The sequence below is a fragment of the Leptosomus discolor genome, chromosome 1, assembly GCF_034619465.1.
Source record: "Leptosomus discolor isolate bLepDis1 chromosome 1, bLepDis1.hap2, whole genome shotgun sequence".
In the NCBI taxonomy this organism is placed as follows: Eukaryota; Metazoa; Chordata; class Aves; order Leptosomiformes; family Leptosomidae; genus Leptosomus; species Leptosomus discolor.
The window spans coordinates 166,636,414-166,662,488 of record NC_141391.1 but is presented as its reverse complement, the minus strand read 5'-3'; the positions used below and the strand labels follow the sequence as shown (position 1 = coordinate 166,662,488).

Sequence of the window (26,075 nt, the reverse complement as noted above, 5' to 3'; positions counted from 1 at the left end):
TGGAGTACTGCATCCAGCTCTGGAGTCCTCAGCACAGGAAAGACACGGACCTGTTGGAGCAGATCCAGAGGAGGGCCACGAGGATGATCAGGGGCTGGAACACCTCTCCTATGAGGACAGACTGAGAGACTTGGGGTTGTTGGAGAAGAGAAGGCACCAGGGAGACTATTGTGGCCTTTCAATACTTGATAGGGGCCTATAAGGATAGATGCTTTAGTAGGACCCATTGCAATAGGACAAGGGACACAAGATAAATACGAGTTTTAAACTAAAATAAGGTAGGTTCAGACTAGATATAAGGAAGAAATGTTTTACACTGAGAGTGGTGAAACACTGGAACAGGCTGCCCAGCGAGGTGGTAGAAGCCCCATCCCTGGAAAAATTCAAGATCAGGTTGGACGGAGCTTTGAGCAACCTGATCGAGCTGAAGACATCCCTGGTTACTGCAGGGGGGTTGGACTAGATGGCCTTTAAAAGCTCCTTCCAATTCAAACAATTCTACAATTCTATGAATTTTAAAGATAGGCATCAGACAAAGGCTCTTGGCTGATTAAAGTGGACTAGAGTTTAAGGCAATGCTAGCCTGTCTTCTGAACCTGATATGTACGGTACAATATGTTTTAAAAGAATATACACACAGCAGTTGGTAACTCAAATTCACAAACGTAAGGTCAGAAATTCTTACACAAATAACTCACTATTTTTGGTGTTACACTTGATTTTGGTGCTCTAAATAGATTTTTCATAGACAATTTCTGAACTAAGTCATAATAAAGTTTTCAGTATCACAACCATGGGAAAACTTAGGAAAAAATCAGTGACAAGTTTACAGTAGCTGAAGTACTTTGAAAAACTAAAAATAATAGAATAACCCCAAACACTTTTTAGTTATTCTGTGATAGATAGGTTTCTTTTTTTTTTTTTTTTTTCTGTCATAATTACATGACAGATGTATTTTTGTATTAAAGCTTCATCTTCTTCAGATGTTTAGCTGTGTCAACAGTGGAAAACAATATTTTCCATATTCCCTCATCAATCCATTCAACTATGCCAGGTGGGAAGCCCAGCCATGCTGAGTTGTAAAAACCAGGCTTCAAAGGCAATTGATTGTTAAGCCAAGAAAATCTTCAGTCACGAAGGCAGATTTTTTTTAAAGTCATCAGAGACATCTTCTCAATCCTTATTCACTTATTCCTTTGCTGTGCAATCTTACATATGGCCTATGTTATGACTCCTGAAAAAAGATTCATGAGCCTCCTTTCAAAATCCTCAGTCCCAAGTGCTTTCTTCTATTTCAGTCATTGTAAGTCTCCAGAACCATATGAAAACAAAGAAACAAGATCCCAAACCCAAAAAATAGTGCAATGCTCAGGTAGTAAAAAGCTGGAAAACAAGCTTCTGTCATGGGTGGAAGCAGACACCAAGAACATAACTGATTTCTGGACCAAGACAGGGAGAAGTCACCACTTGGGGCCTTTGAAGAAAAATTGTCAAGAATTCCAATAATATCTGAAAAACTAAGGGCAAAGGAGGAAAAGCTCAACCAAGCAACAGTCTGAAAAGAAGACAGAAGGTGTCAAAGTGAAGGAACAGAGTACCAAAGGCATTTTTGATTTGTTTCATGAACCCATGCCTTTCTTGTGAAGACATGGCATATGCTGGACAAAAAATAATAAATCCCCAACTCACACCCCTATTACTACATAGACTTATTTTTGGCATCACAAACATTGTACATTGGAAGATAATAATGTGTACACTTACAGAATCTACTTTTCCTCATGCTAACTTTACAGACACAACTCCAACCTAAAAACGTAAAGTTTCATCCTGCATCCTCATGAGACTTAAAAAAATATTCATAGAGGTTACATCAAAGAAATAGATGGGGATGGAGGGAAAAAAGAAAAATAGTTTAATCAGATAAAGGAGTCATTGGTTTGTATCACTCTAAAAAGTATTACAAAATCTGAGGATGAATTTTTAGCCTTTTCACAATGCCTATCAGCCTTTTGATAAAAAGGTTATTTGATGAGCTACGAAATTGCACATCCTATCTGCTGCATTCTTCAGAAGATAGAAACACTGACAATATGCAGGTCCATTGTTTGTGATAAAGCACAAGAAAAGTTTGGAAGTGTTATGCCTGAGATTGTTATTGTTCTGCTTCCTCTACAACTTCAAAGACTGTTAATACAATTAGGCTCTCACGTATTCTTAAAATAAACTGGCGAACTAGGCAGACTTCTTTCTTAGTTTCATGTATAAACATTAGGATTGACTTGAAAGCATCAGCCATAACTGAGTGCGAGATGTAGCTATCATCCCTTACACACTCTCTACACGACTAAACAATACTAACATACGGATATTGTGTAGAGCCTTTACAGTATCAAAAGCACTTAATTGACAGCTGGGATCTTAGAGACACCAACAGTAATTTTTCAGTTGTAGTTCATCTTCTCACATATCCCACTCCAATGACACCTCTGGCATAAAAGGCACCACTCTCTACAGCGGCATCCAAGAGGTTGCTTCTAATAATCCTGTCTCCACTGTGATGCTTGCTTTCTTCTTACAAAAAAACTCACTTCCCACAATTTCAGTGGGAATTCTGCAAATCTGTCAGTAAGTACACTGTAAATGTTTCTTTCATATATCTGCCACCATGTCAAATTTCCACTAACCTAATTTTAAGAGTAGTTTTCAGGGTAGCTACTACTTTTGCTTGAGAATTTGGGAAGGCAAAGGTGCTTTCTTGGAAGATACTTTTGCATGTGACACAGACTAGCTGAATAACTACGATTCAGCTACATTCACCAATATGAAGCTATTTTTTGTTGGAATAAAAATGTAGTTCAGTTGATTTTTTTCACGGTAGAACATTTAAAACCTACCAAACCAACACCTTAATAAAGATTTTACATGTTTAGAAGGAAACTTGATTTTTACCTATGCCACTGGAGAGGAATCGATTTTCTTGAAAGAGAGCAGTTATTTATTAGAATTTTATACACTGTCAAGACTTACATAAATCAAGAGATTAAGATATAGGTCATTTATTTCTGAAGAAAACATTTTTTAAAGTATGAAGGGAGAAAAATTGAACATAATTTAAGCTTCTAGTCTTGGTATCAAACTAAGGCTGAGTCATAAAATCACTTTGAAGACAGCTGTAATGATATAAAATGTTGCTGTGTACCAGCTGTTCACTGAGAGTATTCTGTTCAGAGATTGCCCCTTCCAAATATAAATCCAGTGAAAAATCTGAACTATCTGAAGTCGTAATTTCCCTACCACTAAGGGAAAATAAGTTTTTACACAACTCCTTCTAGATACAAAAGAGGATACATAGACCTTGTTTTATGAAACACAGACAATGTTTTCATTACCTAGTTTAATGGCAAATTTGCTTCTTGTCTGAAAGACTCTCTAGATGATGGAAACAGTGTAAGAGATGAAAACTACTTTGATGAAAATAAGAGTATGCATTGAAATTCTGTAAAATATCACTCTAACTATTAAGGCAACTCTACACTAGAAATAAACTCTGCAGACATAAATATTCAACACTGTGTTGTTTAATGACTGCATACCTGCATGCCTACAGAAAATCCACAAAAAAGCACTTTATTGTACCTTAAAATGAATACCTTTGTTTGCATCAAGCACTCTCATTAGTATCTAACACTGCAGCTGAATTATAAGCGGAGAAAAGGAACAGGTGATATGAAAGGTCAGCAGAAAGGAATAAAACCAAAACTACTTAAAGGGACCCGAGATATGACCACACTGCATTCACAACAATAACTGCAGTGACACTGTACAGACAAAGATAGCTTTAAAAAAAACCCTACACAGTTACAGAAATCTTGCAATACCATTGCAGTGCATAGAATAGGCTGTGAAACTTGCTGCAAACCACAGAGCAAATTAGCCTATGCTATGCTGTATTTTAATACTCTCAAACTAGAGGCAATTTAAAGATGGCACAATTGCCAGTTTTGTAGAAATATTCTTTACAATTTAAGTCAAATACTGGAGCCACCAAGAAAGAATAAGAGTGTTAGTTTTTGCCTCAATTTGCCTAGCTTGCTCAGATACATTTAAAAATACCAACTGTTTATATTGTTTAATTTAAAAATCTGAAAGAACAATGTTACAATTTATTAAAAGCAACCTGTTTCTCTTAATGCAAGACTGTCTAACTAAAGCAAATCAGAATGCAGAAGAAAACACTCTAGTCTGAATAAAAACTGCTATATTGTGACTCAGGAGTTACTCCTAGCATTTTCAGTAGTTTACCAGGTGACTCTGGAAAATGAGTTTACTATTAGTTTGCCTGAATTTCCTTGGCTGCAATAATAGCAATCCTTCTAAAAGGCTTTAAGACCTGCTAATGCAAACAGCACTGTATGACAGCTATGTATTATCAAAATGTTCTAAGATGCATATCAGACTTCAACATAAATTCTGAATTTTTCAGAAGTCCTTTAAAAATGCTGATACTGTGCTTTTATACTCTGCTTGTAGGAATCTTTTTTTAACATGAAAGGAATTGAATATATGAGAAAACAAATTTAACTACAGAATTTATAAAGTGCCATTATATATATAGTAAATTGAAAAATTAGAGAATGTTTTATAAAGCCTTTTGGCTATAATAATGTTGTGTTACCTCTGGGTGCATATGCTTCAAAAGAAAACGTAAAGTTTCATGATTATGGTTTAATTCTAATGGAATGAATATAAAAGATTTAAAAGATTTAAATGATTAAATATTATTCTGTGAGACATGACTTTTCACACAGTACGTTACAATGAATTTAAATCAGAGAAGATGGTACCTAGTATTCTTACAATTGAGAAGACTAGTATGTCAGACAATCTACTGTTTTGTTCTGTTTAAGATATACAGGCTCTCTAGGGTCCTTGAAAGCCATTTTTTACTGGAAGGGAAGCTAGAAATACAGTTGTGTTTGCAGGAGCTGCACACAGGAAAGTATGCAATTGTATTGGGAGTCTGCAATCTTGTCATGATTGCCAAGTTCAGTTAAATAGCTGACCCTTATATGATCTTTTCCACAGCAACCCATTTATTTCTTAGACTTCTATTCATCATCAACTTTTGTAATAAAACCAGTATTCATCTCCTTCAATGCTGGCAACCAAGTCCTCCTGAAAATCCCCAAATTGTCTCAGCAGATATGACCTTATTTCAGAAGCTGTGGCTGGCTCACTAACAAGCTATGACAAAACTGACCACTGACAAGACAGCTTTCTAAAAACAAAGCAATATTGATTTAGAAGAGATATTATGAAGAAACGATTTTATAACATTATAAATCTCTTATATAAATGTCTAGGTAACTAGGCAGTCATTGAGCTTATTGCCTAGAGGTCAGTATGATTTAAGGTCACCTGAATGACCTAAAGAATTTAATTCAATATGAAAAGTCACATCACTTGAGATTTTATACCCACCTCTGTTATGAGAGCTAACCTTAGAAAATATGAGGGTTAAGACATTATCAATGCACCTGTAATGCTTCCATCTAAAACAGTTCTTGCCACTGCACAGCTCCAGCTTCCCAAACAGGGTATCAACCCGACACCATGCAGTCTTCCCGTATCACTCCAAATTAGGATCCAAATCATGATCCAAATCCATATCATCTGCCTCCTCCTCTCTCCTACACATTTCATCTTCCCAGAAAATGACTCAATTCCTGTGCTTTCTAACACTTTTTATCTAACATCCTTACCTTATGAGGAGTGGCTGAGGGAACTGGGATTGTTTAGTCTGGAGAAGAGGAGGCTGAGGGGAGACCTTATTGCTCTCTACAACTGCCTGAAAGGAGGTTGTAGTGAGGCAAGTGTCAGTCTCTTCTCCCAAGTAACTACCGATACGACAAGAGGAAATGGCCTCAAGATGCGCCAGGGGAGGTTTAGATTAGATATTAGGAAAAATTTCTTTACTGAAAGAGTGGTCAAACATTGGAACAGGCTGCCCAGGGAAGTGGTGGAGTCACCATCCCTGGAGGCGTTCAAAAACTGTGTAGATGTGGTGTTTAGTGACATGGTTTAGTGGGCCTGGTGATGTTGGGCTGATGGTTGGACTTGATGATCTTGAAGGTCTTTTCCAACATTAATGATTCTATGATTCTATGATTTTATCCCTACCAAGGAAAGCACACCAAGCACCAATGCTGCAGAGCTGTCTAATGTGCTTTATCTAACTCTGAATGTAATCGTAAGCCTAATATCACAGTGCAAAGCCATGCAAAAATAGAAGTTTGGGTCTGAGATACAGTCTTATTTGTCAATATAATTTTTGTCTAGTGCATTTGTCTATGCTCCAGAGGGGAGCACCCTCTCGGGACCAAGTAGTCCTCACACATGTCTACAGATTAATTGCTTCTAGTTCCTGAATTGTTGAGTTTATCTTCACACACTCATTGTAGGATACAAAAATATTGTAAAATGGGGACAATACAAACCTTTGTAAGATGGTATAAGAAATAACTAGTCAATACAAATACATGTTTAAGCATTAGATATTGTTATACTATTACTATCATTAGTGTTAAAGATTACCAAACTATCTTACAAGCCCTTTCTTTACTGAGCACCATTTGTTTGTCTTTGGATTGAGGGAAAAAGGACATTTATATTAACTCAGAGCAATTGCTTTTTATTCCCAGGTCTTTGTCTGCTAGGTTTCCTGGATTCATTTTTTTCTTATTCCTGTAGGGGCTAAAACTTCACAGAGAAGATGCTTGTGCTGCATCAAAACATGTCATTTGTATTAAATATCATCCATTAACTTCAGTTCCAAGAAAAGAATATGACACTGATGGAGGAATATCATCATTAAAGGCTGCACAAAGGAACCCAGGATGGGGTGACTACATCTAGTCCTTCACAAGAACAGGCACTGGTGCTGCAGAACATCAGTACTGAAGAGTTCAGAGACCATCCACAGACATGCCATGAACTACAGGTCCTCAAACAGCTCCTCAAAACAATTTAAGACATACAGTACAAAAACAGAGCTTACGCTGTAGTAACTTGGCAGGAGAGATAAAGAATACTTCAGATGTCCTTGAATCTTTCATCCCCACTGAATTCTTTGGTTGAAAATACCCAGAGGATCCTCTGATATATCTAACATTCATGAAACTGTTACAATAGTTCCTGAATAATCCATATGGTGTGAACATCTGCTGCTTTTCAATATAATATTCATTATTTTGAGTGTCACGTTTCTCACAGATAGCATGAATGACTACAAAATAACAATTTTGTGATAATTCTGCTTCTGAGAAAACATAAAATGGTGATAAACTGCCATAAACTTTGGCATGTGAAGTCTTATGCAAAGCCTGCTGAAGTCAATCAATATACGATATTGCCTCAGAACAAATTTAAGGACTGTATTTCTTCACACTACTAATATGTAGAGTTTTAACAGGATGCAAAGCCTTCTGTTTATTTATTACAGTTACTTAGGTCACATTTTGAAGACACACAAGTCTTTGAAAAGCAAACTGTATAATGAAACTCTTCAGAAACAGAATGCATACCTGTACATGGTTTAAACGCAGTTTATTAAGCTCTCAAATATTGAAAACTGAATAAACCCATAAATCACATTTTGTTTGGTATTTACATTTGAGTATAGATCTTTTTTTTTCAGTGTGATCTGCAAGTGATTAGTCAGTGTTTTCCCCTGCAGTAAGTGTATTAATATTTCTCATTAGCAATCAGGAGCATAAAACAGATTTGTTCAGCCTGCACGTAGAAGGGGCTAATAATTTGATAAAAAACTAGGAGCACTAATTTTGCTGTCAATTCTATATCCTGGCACTTACCTCTTAAATAGACTGAGCTTTTCTTATGTTAATTAGTGGTGTTTCAAAAAATTTAAATTGTGGACAAAATTTTTTTTTTTTTTCAAGAAAAAGAAGAGTATTTTGACATTTTTTCTAGAAAAGGACCAGGTTTATACCGGATTTTGTATATGGGTAATTTCATTTATTTGAGCTGACCAGTTAAGTTCAACGTCCTGTGTGTGAGCAAACCCGCCTGTACATAGAACTGTTACACGGATTGGTGTCTCTCTAAAGACTGTTTTCTCCTGATGCTAAAATAGTCACGGGTCTGGATTTTAAGTTTAGCTTTCAGTGTTTTAGAAGACGCACCACCCTCATCCCCACCCCATAAAGAAGTTTATACAAGCAAAAAGTAAAATCTTAAGGTACTTTAACAAAAAAGCTGTTTTCAAATCATAAATTGCCTTTGTATGCACTTCTTTGCGTATTCAGAGACATGTTGAACAGAGGCTTTTCCATACCTCCAGCCTGGCTATGTGAGAAACCCTGGAGGAGAGCCCTTGTCACAGTGTTTTGGGGACTATAAAATGTTCTCTGTTACTCTGCGGACCATTGTGGTTCATAGCTGATAGAAGATAAGGAAAGGAAAAATGTAACCCTCAAACGCATCATCTCTCCCTCCAGGTACCAGAACTGTGCACTCAAACAAGTGAACTAAAAGCATCAGACTTCCTTATCCACATGTGCAGGAAAGTTATGTTCCATTAATTTATGCCAAATTCACATTTTATTTTCTTCATCACTAAAAGGAATTAAAAAAGGACTAAAAGTTTCCATCTTTCCTTTCACTGTCTATAAATATCTTCTTAAAATACCTTCTTATTGCCTCAATTCTTGCTGAGAATGAAGTAAATAAGATCTGCTATTAAAGCCCCATGGAAAATATTCATAAACAAATAAAGAATAAAATTGCATGACAAAAATTTCTTCAAAAATAAATGTGAGATATCAAGTATTTAAAGCCAGGAAAGGCACTGTTAGTGTAATAATTTCAACTTTTCTCATTGCATAAACTCAAAAAACACAAATCTTTTTTAATATATTATTTCTCTGTTTTTCATATTACAGCATCTGATACTTAATCTAATTAACACATTTAAGAACCAGGTAAGAACATAACATAGTTCTTTCTGATCTTCCACATATGTCAACATAATCTACCAGCAAAATTTTGCTGCAGATTAAATAGAGGTAGGAGACTTGAAACAATTTGATGTTTTCAGTTTGCAGCAATACAAATCAGTCTGATAAACTTTGTTGAAGTATTGGGCCTACCGTCCACTTTCTGTTTAATCCAAGAGGAGGAGCGATTAAGTGCCTCTTTATCTAACAATTGCTGAAATGTGAAAACCACCAAGAGGTCTCCTGAAAATATCCTGCCCACTGCTTCACAGTGTTCACGTCCTTTGGGCCAGACTTGATCTGTATTCAGAGAATGCGAAGAGCTCTAACAAGCATTTGTGATTGTCTACACATCTCTACGTTACAAGTATTCTGTGTGCATCTCCCACCAAGTCACACCACTTCTTGGTGCTTCAGTTTTCTCCCTGATAACTTCCCCTATGAGAACAGAGCTGATGAAGCTTCATGTCCTCAGATGTGCATCCTTGGTTCTCTGACCTCATCCAATGCAACAGCTGCAGCTCCATATTTCCTAGGAGACCCCTCAACACGAAACAGCACATATTTTGTCTAGTCCAGGGGAGTTCATTCACTTTACTCTTTGTGAAGTGTGATGGCAAATGTTTTCCTCACATGGGCACTTGAGCCTGGGAGCTCTGCATAGGACTGACTGTGTTCAGGCTAGGAGAGAGGAAGAAAGCATCAGCCACATCCTGGTCCTGGTATTTTACTGGTTGCTTAGGCAACCCAGCTCCGTTGCAATGAAACAAAATGTGGAAGAGGTAATCTCACTGAATGGGAATCCACCTAATTCAAAATCACTACCCGGTTTATGAAGTAGTATGTTTTTACATAAGACCAGAAAAATTGGGTTTGATATGTATTTTGCACCAACAAAATTGGAAAAGAACTGATATCAACAACATATTATTTCCAAAATGCATCAAATCACTAAGGAAGCTGAATTTTAAACTCACTGTTCAGACAAAAATACTGATATTTAGCAAAATCTTCATAATAAGCAAAGCATTAAAATATTTTGGATTAATTTCTGTGATATATATACAAGATTTATGGAAACCATTCTCTTATTAATTTCACAGGAAGTTTTATGCCAGTAAGACATGATGGATAAACTCTTCTTGAGCTGAATTACCCAGCTGATGTCCTGAACAGCAAACCATAGGCTTTATAAAATCACTGCAATCTAAACATAGCACTGTTGCACCAAAACAAGGTAGTCATAGCACAGTCCTGGTATCACCTTTCATTTTGCTGATGTGGTTCTGGTGATGTCTTAGCAAAAAAAATTCCAGTAATCTAAACCTGCACAATTTAAATATGCATTAGTAATGGAGTGAAGAATATTAACTGTAGAATTAATATTACTTCTCCCATAGTATTTTAAAAGTAATATTTACAATAAAGCTAGTTTTGATTTTAGCAAGCATTCTAAAGCTGTATCTTAAAGAGTGTAGTCTTCCTAGGCAATCTGACTTTTATTTGTACAAATGAATAACATTTGACACAGAAGGAAATATAGTCAGGGTATGTTAAACTAGAAGGACAATACAAGCAATTGAAGAGATCATACGGGTTCATAGCCAAGAGCTCAGTATTTAGAATATTCAGTTGAATTTTCTGTTTTTCTAAGCAGATGCATGGTCATTCCTTGTGTTTTAGAAAGGGAGGGGCTCCATCTAAAGACCAGAAGATCTGTGATAAAGATGTTAGGAAAACAGTGATTAATTCCCAGCACCTATGTCTTAGGATAAGTTATTTTAAAAACATCAGACACAGAAGAATAATCTAAGTCATAGCAACGAGGCAAGTATTAAAGTAGATACTGAGGCTGCTAACAGCTCTTCTTTTCGTATCTTAGCTGACACGTAAAATTCTAAGAATCGGCATTTAACCCAGTTTCCTAGCTACATGCTAAACATACACATTTGATTTCCACCAAGAAATCTGACAATATATATGTCACCTACTATAATGGTTGCATTTCATTTTTTATACTTAATGTAGATATGAGCTTATGTCTCCTTAAAGACAAAGCAATTATTAGTCTACTGGTGTGTCACAGGTTAACTTACAGTCATACATATTCCTCTACTGTCGGACATATGCCTGTCCTGCTGTCTTTATTTGATATAAATGCGCAAGAAGCTTGGATACATGTTTCAGCTTTTATAAGAAACAGAAATTAATACTTCTGTATTATTATTTTTTATTTTAAAATATGGTTGCTGTGAGAACCTAATCTTTGGCTGCTTTATAAAACTAATTCAAATCATCCCTCTGTCTTTCAGGTTTTCCTCTTTCCTCAGGTTTTACTGTCAGCTTTAAAAAAACTCAGAACAATCTTTAAACAGCACCTTCATTTATCAATATCACAAACTCAAAGGCTTATATTGCTTTCTTTCACAATGCTGTACTATCTGTATACAGAAATGTATGCAATAATTTTGTGCAAAATGCACAGAAATAAATTAATAACTAGAAGCACAGCCAGTCATACAACTGCTTTGATTCAAATATCAAGAAACACATTTTAGCTACCACTAACAGGCAGCTACCTCTGAAGAACACAATGGAAATTATTCAGCAGAATTATGAGCAGCATCACATATTTTTCTGCCATAGAAATTAAACCATACACTTCGCTTGCTTAGCATTTTAGATAGACAAACTATTGTGACCTATGTGGGTGAAACTGTGATCAGCTTCTATATGATGCACGAGCAAGGAGAGAATTAGGATCAGTCACAGCTGAAGCCCTTTTGCTCTTGTTTGTTTTTCATAAAACATTGAAGATCTGTGTTGGAAATCCTGTGAAAACACGTCTATGCTGGACCACGTACCAGTACTTGCTTAACTTAGAAGACTCTCTCTCTGCATTGAGTTTACAGATATTTTAATTATGAAGGTACTTAATTCTGTTTTTTCAGTGTAAGTCACATTTGACAAAGAATGTGCCATTTATTATATGAATTAGTTCTGATTATTGTGCTGATAATACCAAATTAAATTTCCATGTTCCTGCTCCTACTCAAGTAAGCATTACTTGCATTGACTCAGTTTGCATAAGGCACATATCGAATGTCAGATAACACAACAATCTGCAAAATTTGGAAATAAAAAAAAGTGTCCAGTGCTTTAGACAGCAAAACAATTTAAACTGGCAAGACCATTGCAATGTTAAGGAATCTGAAGAAAGGTTTATACTAGATTGTTATCCTTAACTGACTCAAATATTTCAAATACAATAATGAATCCTTTGACTAAAAATATTTTTTAGAAACTAATACGTCAAGAGATTGTAAGAAATTCTGCTTACTCTGAAGGAAATGTCTCTATACTAAATTAACACTGACAGTTGTTTCACAAGGGCATGATGTTTTACTGATATTTCCCCAAGGAAAGCTCAGTTTCATGATAATAGAGCAAAAATAGGTCAAAACTTGAGAGATGAGGATATTATACTGCAAGTTTTTAATGCAGGCAGAGATCAAATTTCCACCTGCAATTTTTGTGTTCATTTAATCTTCCCTGTAATAAATTACAGTACAATTGGCAGTGATTAGAGTACATTGCAATTTTCTTTTTAAAGATGCAAAAGGAGCGTCATGAACACAGCAACATTTTGAGTATCAATTTAAATTCCTTGGAGTGAATTTCTACCATCTGGGAAATGCTTCACACTTAACTTATTTTCAGTAACTCTGCAAAATATCAGTGCACCACAGTTTTCACAAAATCTTTCTTTATCACAATTCTATAATTCCAATATGCTATCTGATTATTAAAAAAAACCATGCAGAATCACACTTCAACCATAATTGGGACAACTCTTGCGTCTGTTTTGCTTATTCATGCTTTAAGCTTCAAACAGCTTTAGCAAATACCTAATCGGAAAGGTACATTTGTATTGTTAACCACACTTTCAAAAGAGCCTTCTCATTTACTGTGCATTTCTGGGTCCAAACAGACGTTCAAATTCACCAAGAGATAATCCCATAGAATATCCTATATATTTTCATTTCCCAAACATTATGCCACATACCATTAAAAAGTGCAAACACCTTTCAAATTTTGGATAAGCATCTTCTAGCCTATTACATGTTCTTATACATGGTATTCTAAAGCAACTATCAGTACATCCAGTTAACTCATTCCAGAAATCTGGACACTCAGAAGAGAATGTGAGATTAATTTCCACATGTTTAATACGTTTATTCTCAACTGTACTTTAGATTTTATATCATCAACCAAATTCCCAGATCCTATCCTTGGTGATAACAGGCCCTGCCTTCTCTTTATATGAAATCTCCTTGTAACACGTACTAACATAGGAAGATATAATTGACCCTGAATGTCTTAGCAACGGAAATGATGACACAACGCTTCATTGCAATGATCTCAAAATATTTCAGAATTCAGAGTTATGCAGAAAATTGGTAAGAAAATGTTCTGAAAACCAGATAGTAGTAACGTGACTAAAGCTGTGATGAGCTGAACAAGATGTCTCTTGCAAATACAACATAATTCTACATTTTCTATTTATACACTGCTCTGAATCTACACAGGGCCAGACTGTGTGCTGCTCCTGATCTTCTGTGTATGTGTGAAAGCCTGCCATAAGACCTTACACCAGCTAGCAAGACAGCTGTTCAAGAACAGCAGACAGCAACTCTCCCTGAACTCTTTTCATGCTAGGGACTGCAAAGAGAAACCAATCCTCTTTTCTTTTGGCACATTATACTTTATGTATCCGAGAACACCAGGCAAGGAGGTAACAGGCTAAAATTATTTTAAGCTTGCACTCTTAAGAAAGGGTCAAAAATACTGGAAATGGAACAAATTTTTTTAACACTCCTATGCTTTTCTAAAAACCACCTAACCAGCAGGATTCGAGTTCTTCATTGGCATAACGTGCAATGGACAACAGACCCTCCTCTTTCTCCTGTTTCTCAGAGCAGATTGTGCCCAACTGAGACAGATCATCTTTGATGCAGCTCTGTCAGAAGAGCTTGTGACTATGTGCCACAATTTAGCCCATAATGTTCTTTGAATGCTAAATGCTAAACTTAAAATTAGGAGTTACATATTATTCTATTTTTAAAAATGATATTTTTCCTTAGCAGAGATTGACTCTACATCTGAGGAAGCCACAGAGAACAAGTTATTTCATCTATGGGCAGAAATAATTTTGCTTCTGGCATATACTTCAAAGCAATTTTTAGAATCTGAAACAGAAATAAGTGATGTACTGTGCTAAAATGCCCCAAATTGATCTCTAGTCTTAGAAAAACAGGAAGCATGCAGATTTAAATGCTTTTTTAGAGTACAGAACAATCCCAAGTCTTGTCAGTTAAGTGTGCCAGTCCAATTCAAATCTGTTTCAAATCACTGTTCAGACCTATCATGCACATGTTCTACTTTAGAATTATAGATTTAGTTCAGAATGATATCCCACTGGTTTTGAACAAATGTATTTGCCTCCAGTGTTTTTAGAAAGAAAAAGCTCTTCCACACTAGTAATTTTTAATGTGTTAGAGTCTGATTCTATCTGAAATCTGCTAAACTCAGTACAAATATTTCCACTAATACCTATAGACTTTGGATCAGGCCCCTGGAGAATTTTAACTGATAATCAGCATTTTAAACACATTTTCTTACTGAATTGCACATATTCTCAGTATGAAATATTCTATGACATCTTCTGAAGATAGTCATAACCATAAACATCTTACCAAATATTTTATTTTGCAAAATACATGTGCACATTTTGGTCTCTACAGTGACTTCAAAGAATAATACAGAATATGTAAGTATGGCATGTAATTAAAATTCCTCTATAAAAGTATAATTTGTTTTTCAGGTTATGAATGAATGAGTGGTAGCATACAGAACAATTTGCTATATCTGTTAAAAACCAGTAGCAATTCATTTTACCTGTCTTGTAAGATAATGTAACTGCATTTATTTGATTTTACCAAAAAGAATAAAGTAGGACTTTTCCACATAATTTTCTGCTCTTTTTGGTGGAAAATGTTAACTCATCTAACAAAAGATTCATGAGATGTAGTTGTTGTTTTCCGTAATGCTTTCCTGGCAAAAGGTTTCTCAGCTGCAGAAAATAATATATGGATGAAACTAGAGAATGTATGAACCTACAGCTCCAGGAGTTTGAGGTATTCATTGGTGATGTGGAGAACAGAGGTTTAAACCCCTGCTCAGCCCAGGTACTTGAAAGAAGGATTTAAAGTATAGATGAGTATCCTCACCACCAAGCTATTGACTATTTGCTTTCTCTTTCTCTTCTCTCTCCTGTTTTTGACCTATCTCATATTTCTTGTTCTCTTTCTTACGCAGTTTTGACAGATGACAGTATTCCTAAGTCAGAATACAAAATATTTATAAATTTCTCATCAGAATTAGAATAATCCTATCATTGACATTTACTTGAGACAACCACTGGACCTAGTGCCATTATTTCAAGTTTCCAGGGAGTAGATGAGAGGTATAATGAACGGTAAGAAATACATTTCTATTAGATGAAAAATTATTTGCTCGGAAACTTTTCTTTTTTCCTGTATCATCAGTGTTGTTACCCTCGGGTTATCAGATTTAAGACTAAAAAGACTAACAGCTGTGAAATATAATGTCCTTTTACACTATTTTTTTCCTAATACCACTTTAATAACAGTATTTAGTAATCAATTCTTTAAGCTTAATTTACTTACAGATTGGATGCTTACCATACAAGATCTGTTGTCTGTGATGTTGAGGCAGAACTTAATTATACACAGACCAATGGGTGGGTTTTCCTTTGGTCAAAATTATTGTACCTTAGTATCAGTACATGATCAGTGTTTAGTAGCATGAGTGGTCTTGTTGGTTGTGATGCAAAAGAACAGGGCAGAAGGAAAGTGCCTATACAATAACCAAGCCTGGTTGTAAGTCCTAAGAAGAGTGCGTATAGCTCCCATAAAAAGAAATAAAGCTCTCATAAGGAAAACACAACACAATATCTAATTATAAGGAGAATTAAAAAAATTATTCAAGACATAATAGTCTGTGATTACTTAAATCCCAAAAGGTAAAGAAAGGAAACAACTATATGACACTTTCTAAAGTAATTGTGCTGATTATTTATGTAGCTGATAGAACTATTTAAGGCAACCCAATATTATCCATGTAATAAGAGGCAGAGCAGTCTAGATCAAAATACAAGACATTATTAAACTCAAAGAATGTAATTTAAAAATCTAAAGAACTAAAACATGCATTAAGAGTGTATACTTCATCAAGATTCCAGGTAAGCACCATCACGAGATATTGCTTAGGTATCATTGTATGTACCACATTTTGCAATAGTGGTTTGCTTTCACTGCTTGAGAAAAAATATTTCCCCATGGCTACCGTTGCTATAGGTGATGTTTCAATTGCTGCTATACTGTGAAAGAATGTTCTTGAGAGAAAGAATACACCAGTTCTGAATTTTCTGAAATCCTGAAATAATCATGTCTGATTATTTCCTAAAATAATGATACTTGACTGGAAATCAAAAAAGGTCTGCTGCAAAATTTTTCTTCAAAATTAAGCAAGGCACTTAGTACTTTGGTGCTGCTCACCTTATCTTTAGTTGAGATTAGTGATATTTCCCATCCTTTTTTTGAAGTAAAGCTACATGATAAGGGGCAACATATCACTTGAGCATCAATGCCTCTGTAGCAACTGGCCACGAGTATACTCTTAACATTTCTACGTGGATGGTAAGGAACGGTACTCCAGCTCTATTTCACTCTGAAGGAGATTCATTCAACATTTGTCGTAGAGTAAAAACATGAAGACAGAGCAGATGAGGTGAGGGTCAGATACTTGTGAAACCACCAAGAAGTAGCTGCCTGCCTAAATTCCCTGAGTACTTCTGAGTAAGTGATATACTGGCCAAGAAGAACTTGGGACAACACCATGTAGACAGATATGGGCTGCCAGTTCCACTGACTTGGAACGACATCATCGATGGGTTTTTGCTGACAGGAATTATTAGGGTATGGTAAGCTCTGAAGGGGAGTACATCACTCAGAAAGGGAAAGAAAAGATGGACAGACCATTTATCATTTTACAATATGAAAACAAAAAAAATTGTCATGAATATCTGTTATTCTGTGGTCCTGATACAAAACTACCTCCTCAGCTACAAAAAATCTTGGGGTAGTATAGACCATGTAGTCCATGTTCCTCAAGAGAAATAATGTATGGTTTTACCTTTGTGAAAAATGCCTGGTAATACAGTGAAAAACAGCCTTTCTTGTTCCCTGAACCTGTATTTTTAGCAGTATTTTTCTTTTTAGCCATTTTGCTATGCAATTTCTTTCATTTTCAGTGTCAATATTCTTTTGCCTATGAAGATGGCATAGGAAAACTTCTACAGGAGGAAGGAGAAGACGGCAATTATGAGTATCGTCTCACTTTTTCAGAGGGATGCAAGCGAGCTAGCAAGCAGGTAGGGTTATTCTAATTGCTTGAGTAAACAGCAAGTGATTAAAAAAATCGAATATTTATGGTTTTAACAACTGGCTTTCCTGGAATTTATCTCAGAAAAGAAAAGCAAAACAATAAGTTAGGTTTCACATAACCTATATCTCATAGCCAGGCTTTCTGATATTTGACACGGTAAAAGGGACTATTAGAGCTTTTCTATAGCTGAAATATTCAGAATCTCTCATTTGTCATTGTTTCCATTCTTCTGATTCTTTTGTAGTTAAAAGGAGCTGATTTATACTGAAGGCTTATAGGTGCATCTACATTAGTGTTTTAGTTCGACTGGGAAGTCCTGAGAGTTCCCATTTATTGTGTTTTGGTTCACATCCTGGAGCAATCTCAGAGTGCACGAACTGTATTCCTTCTGGCTGAAATTAAACGGGAAGGTAGGCTTCAATGTGAGCACTATACCTTTGTTGACTTTTTTTTTTTTGTAGAAAACCCATATGATTTGTTCTTCCACCATTTTTAAGGTGCCACTAAACATTCTAAGACAATATTTTAAGATCCAGCAAATATATGATATACAGGATTCATCTGAAGGACACCTGGTTTTTACTTCTGCCTTAGTGATAACAATATTTAACTGCCTCTTAGTGGCCTGTTGCACAGGTAAATGTAGATTATTCATAACTTAAACCCATTTATCAGAAACAAAAATCCCCAACAACAACCCTATTGTCCTGCTATCAGAAACACCAAACCAGTAACAAAAAAGTAAACTAACTTTTAATCTTATGTTATTGAATTATTTCTACTGGAAATATGGAATTATTATTTAATTATAGTGTTCATTTATAGTACTCTAGTGAATTGAGAGAATATTAATACTGAATAAATCTACATCTACCTTTCTCCTGATTATAGCTCATGTAAGCCAAGCGTAGCAGTATCAAGACAGCTTTCGAGCAGGACAGATGTATATATATATCTGATACCTTGATAGATTGCTAAATCAAAAGCTGCTAGGGGAGCATTATATTTGAAGAAAAATTTAAAAAAGCAAGCATACTGGGCCCCAGAGAATTCAATTAAGTTGAATTTAAACTGAATTAGATTTTAATAAAAGTGGTACCAAAACACTACGATGAAATTATTTTTTTACGTGTTTGGGTCTTCACTTATAGCTTGAGGTTTTTCATGGATATTCTTCTTTCTTGACAACTAAGCATCTTACAAACAATTGTGCAAGGACATACTTCTCTATAGCCATTTAGTCTGACTGAAACCAGAAGCACAGACCTTATTATCAAAGCTACAAGGAATCTGATACATTCAAAAAGAGACTGCAGATAGCATTACAAATTACTGATCATCAGAAGCATGACACAAACTCCTTGGTAAGACTTTGTAGAAGTCTATGTTTGATGTTTTCGATGACATGAGATTTGTATTGCCTCACCTGTTGCAATACAGTTTCTGGGGAGGAAGGATTATAGAGAATCCTGACATTCCTATCAGATATATCTGGAGACAGCAATTCTTAAATATTTTCCTAAAAAAAAATTAATTCTTAGGCGATGAGTAACATTATTCCTTGTGAGCTGTAAAAGATCGACCCAGAGTTCTTTCTTAAGAGGGTACTTCAGCATGACTTAAATATTAAGAAATAACATATATAAATAATGCCACTACACAGGAAGTCTTCAATAGTTTCATTCTTGTAAATGTACAAACAGTAAATAGCCACTAATGAGCTCTACAAAACATAGACAAAAGTGGGAATAAGACTTTTCTTTCAAATGATTTAACATAGGGCTTCTCTTGATATAAGAAAAATATCCATAACTAGAAAAAAGCGCCATGATCCAAAAGAAAATGATTCTATGTCTCAGGAAGAAGCTTAGTTCTATGAACAGTGCTGTAGAAATGCAGAAAATTGGCATCAGCTGGTGTGACAATCTGCTGGGTGCAAGTCACATAAATGAAAGCTCTAAAACATAAGCAATGGACCCACTTTTCAGTTTCTGTATTTTTAAATGATTGGAAACAAAAGGTGCAACCCCGGCATGAGGGTGAGATATTTAGTCATGTGTGGAACTCCTTGCAGTAGTATCTTGTGGGTACAATGGAGAATGAGTAAATCCATAGAACATAAACCTACTAAGGTTATGTAATACACAGGAAACATCGAGGAGGATCTTGGGCTTAAAAGGACCTTGGGCTGCAAATAGTTGAAGGCTGTAACAACATTTAGAAGAGGTGTCACTATGCATTTTTTTTGCAATTACACATTTCCCAAAGGCATTCATATTTGATCACTGTCAAATATGACATAGGGTAGATAAAACTTTACTGTTACTCAGGCCAATCTTTCTAATGATTTTTATTTTATGTCCTTTTTTTTTGTTAAACTTAGGAGAATTTATTCATTTGGGTCTCTGACAGTTCTGACATATTTTCAGAATATGTCTTTGTATCTTTCCCAGACATGGCCATCTGCCTCTATCTTCTTCATCTGAATAAGTTCAGACTCTCAGTGAATCCTCTGCATAACTCTCACTGCACAACTCTCCTCTGCATGAGTCTCTCACTGTGTAAAAATTAGAAATGGAAAAAAAGATCCCTTCAATTTATACAACTTTACAATTAGAGCTACATTACAACTAGAAATATAAAACAAACACTCATGCACAGAACTTGTATGACCATGTTTAAAATTATGTATAACATAGTGTTTCTACAGATTATCAAAGAAATCTTGACACTTTCAATTTATATTATTTGTTATATCCTGAATTTTGCAATTATTTATTTCTACCAAAGTGGAGAAATGTTTCTGAAAGCAAGAAATATTTTTAATTTTTTTTCAAACTTGATAGTTATCTTTCTGAATTCTTATCTAATTACAAACTATCAAACTAGCTACTGTATAGAAGCTATTCAACAATGTAGGAAAAAACAGACATAAATATTTCTCGGTTTACAGTAAGATCTATTCAGTCATTCTGAAACCATTAATGAAATTTCTCAGATTTATTGACTAATTCCTGCTGAAAAAAAAGTTTTTGAGGCTAGAATCAAAATTCTGGAACTCATGGCATCATCACCATTTTAGACAAAATGATAGCAGCTATTTCAGAATGAGGGAGATCTGGGTTCAATCTGGGTTCACTACATGGCAGCAAACTTTCATTTTCTGCAAGAATACTACCAACTGCAATGTACTCTGATACGTGTATCTCTTCCATTGTTCAACTAGAGCTGGTTAGAAAATGCCTAGTTAATTGGCTAATGAGTAAGACTGTCTTCACCCTAGTTATTGGATAGCCACCAAAGGTATAGAAGGCTTGTTTTCTCACCCATATAGACCATTTTTTCATACCAAGCAGAACAACATGAAAAGAGAGATTTGTTTCAGCAAGTGCTAGTAGCATTACAATTGGACAGCAAGGAACAGCAAATAGAAAAAGATGAGTTGAGTTACATGCACAGAGAGTAAGGAAGAGAAATAAAAATTGTCTTTTATTTCAGAATGGTCTTAGAAGAAAAGAAAACATCAAAGTTCTTCATTACTTGTTGGTATGCAACACAGATAGATTGGGTTTTTTTTTAACTGGAGCTCACTAAGTATGGTCGGATGCTAAAAGTTCTTTAAAAAAACAGTCTCATTTTTGCCATTTCCTTCAGTTTTAATCATCTTACATAGGGCTCAGAAATCCAGCTGGTGAGAAGAAAGTTTTCTAAAAGATACAAGCATTCTGCTAAGGAGAAGAAGCAGAAAAGCTATTAAATATGAATAAGAGGACATGATAACAAGAAAAGAAAAACAGATTGAAATGTAAGATGGAATATTCTAAACAATGCTACAAACAGTTTAAATACATTCCAAGAGTGAAAGAAAACTGTACCACAAACAATACTGTGAGGAACTAAAGACTGAAACATTCTAGTGCTCTTTTCCCATAATCCTCATCTTGCAGTGGCAATTCTTCTGACTGATGAAGTTTTCATAAGCATCCCTCCAGAGCTTGGGTCAATCTTACTTATAAAATGTCCAAAGGAAAGATAAGGGAACAATACAAGGCATGCTGACAGCCTAAAGACTAAAACAATCTGTCTCTGCCAATGGTCCCACTATTAATTAAGGAGTTACTTTGCTTCCAGCTTAGTAAAGAAAAAAACAAACCACAAAACAGCAAAGTAGAGTTGACTAAGATGACAATCAGACAACTATGAGTATTGCCTATAGTTACTGTGCTTCTAGAAATGGCCAAGAATTGTAAATGAATCACTACAGAACACATTTTTTCTTTTGACCTTACATGTCAGGATAATTGTTATAACTGGAGAAATGCACATCAGATATATATAATTAAAAATGTAAATTATATTCCTTCTACAATTGCATTCATAACCTATTCCTCTAAAGAAGGTCTTTATAAAAATTCTTTATAGGATTACTATCATAATATCTGATGTTCCTTCAGGAAAACATTTTATGATGTGATGAACCACTGTTACACGTCTGTTCTGCCATATCAAAAGCAGAGGACATGAGCAACTAAATGAACTGTAAAAGATTTTAATAGTACAAATAGACATGCGCACAAACATGTATACATTACATTAGGTTTACTGTAGGGGCAAAATAGGAGCCAAAGAAAAAGCTAACACCTGAAGCTAATTGTAATGTAACATGTAGTGTTCCTAAGGATTCTGAGGGAAATCTTCCCCAGTTTTAGGACAGTCTCTAAGAAATTCTCATCTCCAGCATCCTCACAGCATTGCCCTATTTCCCACCTTCCTGCTTGCCAGACTGAGACCTAAGAATATAGGCTTTCAAAATTAGTAAATGTATTTTAGATATTATGTGGGATTTTTTCCTGCTGTATTATCAACAATTGTTAATTGGCTTTATTCATAGTAAGCAAATAATGTGGGAGAAAAGAGCAAATCCACTGAAGAATAGCCATTTGAATAAAAGATAGGCATGCACACTGCTCAACACATGCCTGTCCACATGTGGTCAGACGGTTCAGAATTTAATTTGAAAAGAGATTAGCTGTTCATGTCATTTCTTGTTTTACTAACACATCCAATGCTATATCTGCCAACAGGGCTTAGGGACCCATCTGCAGCTTTATTCCTTCAATATGCCTGCTTCAAATTGTTTTATTTTCATATTAGTTTACTATTGACTTAGCAATCAGAATGTCGACATAGTTAGTGACATGTGAGACAGTATGTTTGGAAAGCAGGTTTACACTAAGAGCTAGTAAGTGGGTTTAGCCCAGATAATTCATTTAAGCCTGAGAAAAGACTGAAAGATAACACTGTATAAGCATTACTGAAGAGCTAGGTAACACTGTCATGAAGTTTAAGTTGGAAAAATATAACTATCTCCAACAAGATTATTTTTAAGTTCAGGTGGCATGGGATTTAGGGGCTTATTGTATCTTAATGTTCCATGCAAACACTAGTACAGAAGATCAGTTTCTTGCAAAAAGATATATTGATTTTGAATGGAACGAGAGGAGTCAGTTTCATCTGCAGCTTTCAAGGCATCGCCTCATTTGATCTTTCTACTATCAGATTTTTGGACGTTATACACTGCATGTTGACATATTTGTAACAGTGAGATATAATTACAATAAGCTTCATGAAGTATGTTTTTTTTAAACTGGAAGGTGTAAAGACAATAAATTAACAAATAGAAGTTTATCATATTAATTAACCTTACACTATAGTCAGTTCCTGTGGGACAGACTGTATCTTTGCCTTGGATAACTCTGGAAAGGCTGGATTTAGAAGCAGCAAAAAGAAGGGCAACATAAGGAGACCTTAACATGCTACATCTGCTGGACAACTTAATTAGAACAAAAAAGAAATTGTTTGAGACAGTAGTGAGTATGATTCCCCAGTGGCAGTTCCTGGAATAGCTCTACTATGTCTTACTAACTGCACTCAGTTGAACTTTGCTATAAATTGAAGGGGAAAAAGATACAATCTTCACAGATGAAAAGGCTCAAATTAACCTGGTTTGCAGAATACCTCGGCAGATTTTGTTGTATTGTACTCAAGAAGATGATGAAGAAAATTAAAAACTAGAGAAAAGAGGACTTGAATTTGACCTTCTCAGGTGTTTCATCTGGAAGAGAGTTCTCAATCAATGATAGGTTGTAATAACAGTTTTTTCAGATGTACCCTCACTGGAGGTGCAGGTGTCCATACACACAAGGTGGGAATGCTTTATTAAATGCAGCGTTTGTTGATTATGCTTATTTCATCACACTCCAATGTTTTCCCCTTTCTCTGTCACTGGAAAATCATGGTTTTTAGTAATTAGTAAGGTATTGTTAACAGAGAACAGCAAACAGACAGTCTGTTATTGACAAACAGACAGTGTACCATGAATTTACATATAGAACACCTAAAAATATCCGCTAGCAATAAAAGGTATTTTATTTTTTTCTTTGCATTCCTTTCATTTTGTATTTTACTTCTAGAGTTCCAAAACTTTTTATAATTGAAGAAACAAGGCTCGAAGAGGCTACACAGACATCACAGCTTGATCTTTTCATATCAGATCTCAATAAATGAGATATTTGAATAAGAAAGTAATGTTGACAAATATGTGACCTACTTCAAGTAGCAGCTTTGCTAATGTCACATAAAGGAACATTCCCGCATCAGAATAAATTTTTACTGTATCTAGGTATACAACACAGCCAGGAATTTTAGACCAGACCTCTGAACCAAGTTTCTAACACTTTCTAACTGCCACAGTAATATTCTGAATATCTTGATTCTCTCAAAAGGAAAAGATAAACCTGCAAGTTTATCTTTAAATGTAGGGCTGCTTTTGCTTCAGAAAAATCAGGGTTGTGAGATAAAACAATTTGATCAGATATTTACTTTAAAGAAAGATCTGAAGACACTTCTAGAAGAAACCTAAGGTGTGACTCAAATATTACTTTTTAATGGTAGAAGAGAAAAAATTATAGTCCACATATTAAAGACTGAATTCATGAATTGTACATTCTGGATTGTTCTAAGGAACAATGTAGCCTTCTTGGATGAATGAAATAACATTACTCATAGTCAGAAAACAAGATGTGTAAAAAGAGTAAGATCTACATGAAAGTCCTACAGTGGCGACAGATTTTGTACCTGAGATAAACTCAGTAAATACCTTTAGGTATCACAACAAGATGAGAGAAAAAACATATGCCCTTTTACAGATGAATGGTATACAGAATTTATTGAAAATTTAAAGATTTTCATGGACTGAAAATAAAGATTGCAATGAGATTACCCACAGACAACTGCTGACATTTTTGCTGCCTACATGAATCTGAGTACAGATCTATTTTGTGATCTGACACAGAACAAGAATATCTTCAGAACTGTCTTTTTAATTTCACAGCCCAATTATAATCAGTACAAGAAGACATAACGAAGTTAATATGGGTTAGAGAAAGATCCATTATTTTGACTGATCAAGCAGAAATGAAATAGAAAATAATCCAGAGTGACAATTTCAGCTGCAAGTGTTGATTGTGCCAAGATACCGGTACCAAGATGGCGACGATTTTGTCGCCTTCACTCTCTAAGATTTACAGTTTCAAAAGAACTTCAGGGATGTATATAATAAGGCATAGAGCTATTGTAGGGAGGCATCTCCCTGAAAGCCCAGAGTGCCCTCTTCTGGAGTTAATGATCTTGCACATCCAGTGGTCTGTTCACGGCCCAAGTTATATGAGGAACATCTCACAAACAAAACCCTCCCCTGATCATCAGGTCTTTAATTTTTCATTTCTGTTGTCATATAAAACACTTACTAAACATGTATTCGGATGACAGCATCTTGCCATGACAGAGTTACATTACGTACCAGTAATGACTTCCTTGTGCAATGGAGTGGACTCACTTTTAGTATAGAAAATTTAATGGAAACAGCTGACATTATTTGGATCCACTGACCTCCAACTTGAGGTGAAATGAAATGCTGTAAAAGCATGATCATTCACTCTGAATCTGAAAACACTTCTATTAAGCCAATATTCTTGTTGCAAATAAAGCTTCAAAAATAGGCTACGCCAAAGCTGCATTCACAGTCTGCCCTATGTATACTGGAGTGAGAGAAGAGATTCCATCAACCTGCTGCAGGTTCTTCCACCAGTTAAAGTTCAAAACAAGTAACAGAATCTTTATCCTTAAATTTTAGTTGCAGGCAACCTGATATTAAGTTAGCTTCTGCTATCTCTGCAGGCAACATACACAGTTTTGTTGACACTACAAGGCTGTCTGAACCCAAAGCTAAAACACATACTCACCATTATATGTGGACTGCTCTCCAGCTAAATTATCAGAAAAGGTTGCCATATGCTATCAGTCAGATAATATAGTGCTGTGGTAGAGTTCAGTGGTTTTCTGCTTGATAGAAATACAACTCTTGAAAATCAGGATCCCTGTTTGAAATCAGGGGATGTAGGGAATTAGCAAACACCAAGAGTAAAACTGTGATCCCCAAATATAAAAATGAATTTTCTCTAATCCATG

The 26,075-nt window shown here is 35.4% G+C and overlaps 1 protein-coding gene across 5 annotated transcripts in view; it reads right to left on the bottom strand.

Annotated features, from left to right (window-relative positions):
* The window catches only part of ANKS1B (ankyrin repeat and sterile alpha motif domain containing 1B), a 452,709-nt gene that overhangs the window by 240,462 nt on the left and 186,172 nt on the right, over window positions 1-26,075 (bottom strand). For 4 of the 5 annotated variants that reach the window (XM_086470670.1, XM_086470683.1, XM_086470690.1 and 1 more), the window contains exon 13: window positions 22,210-22,229. The exons of the other annotated variant lie outside the window; for it this stretch is intronic. In XM_086470670.1, the coding sequence (XP_086326796.1) occupies window positions 22,210-22,229 (20 nt within the window). The remainder of the gene's footprint in view (window positions 1-22,209; window positions 22,230-26,075) is intronic. 5 annotated transcript variants of the gene reach the window in all.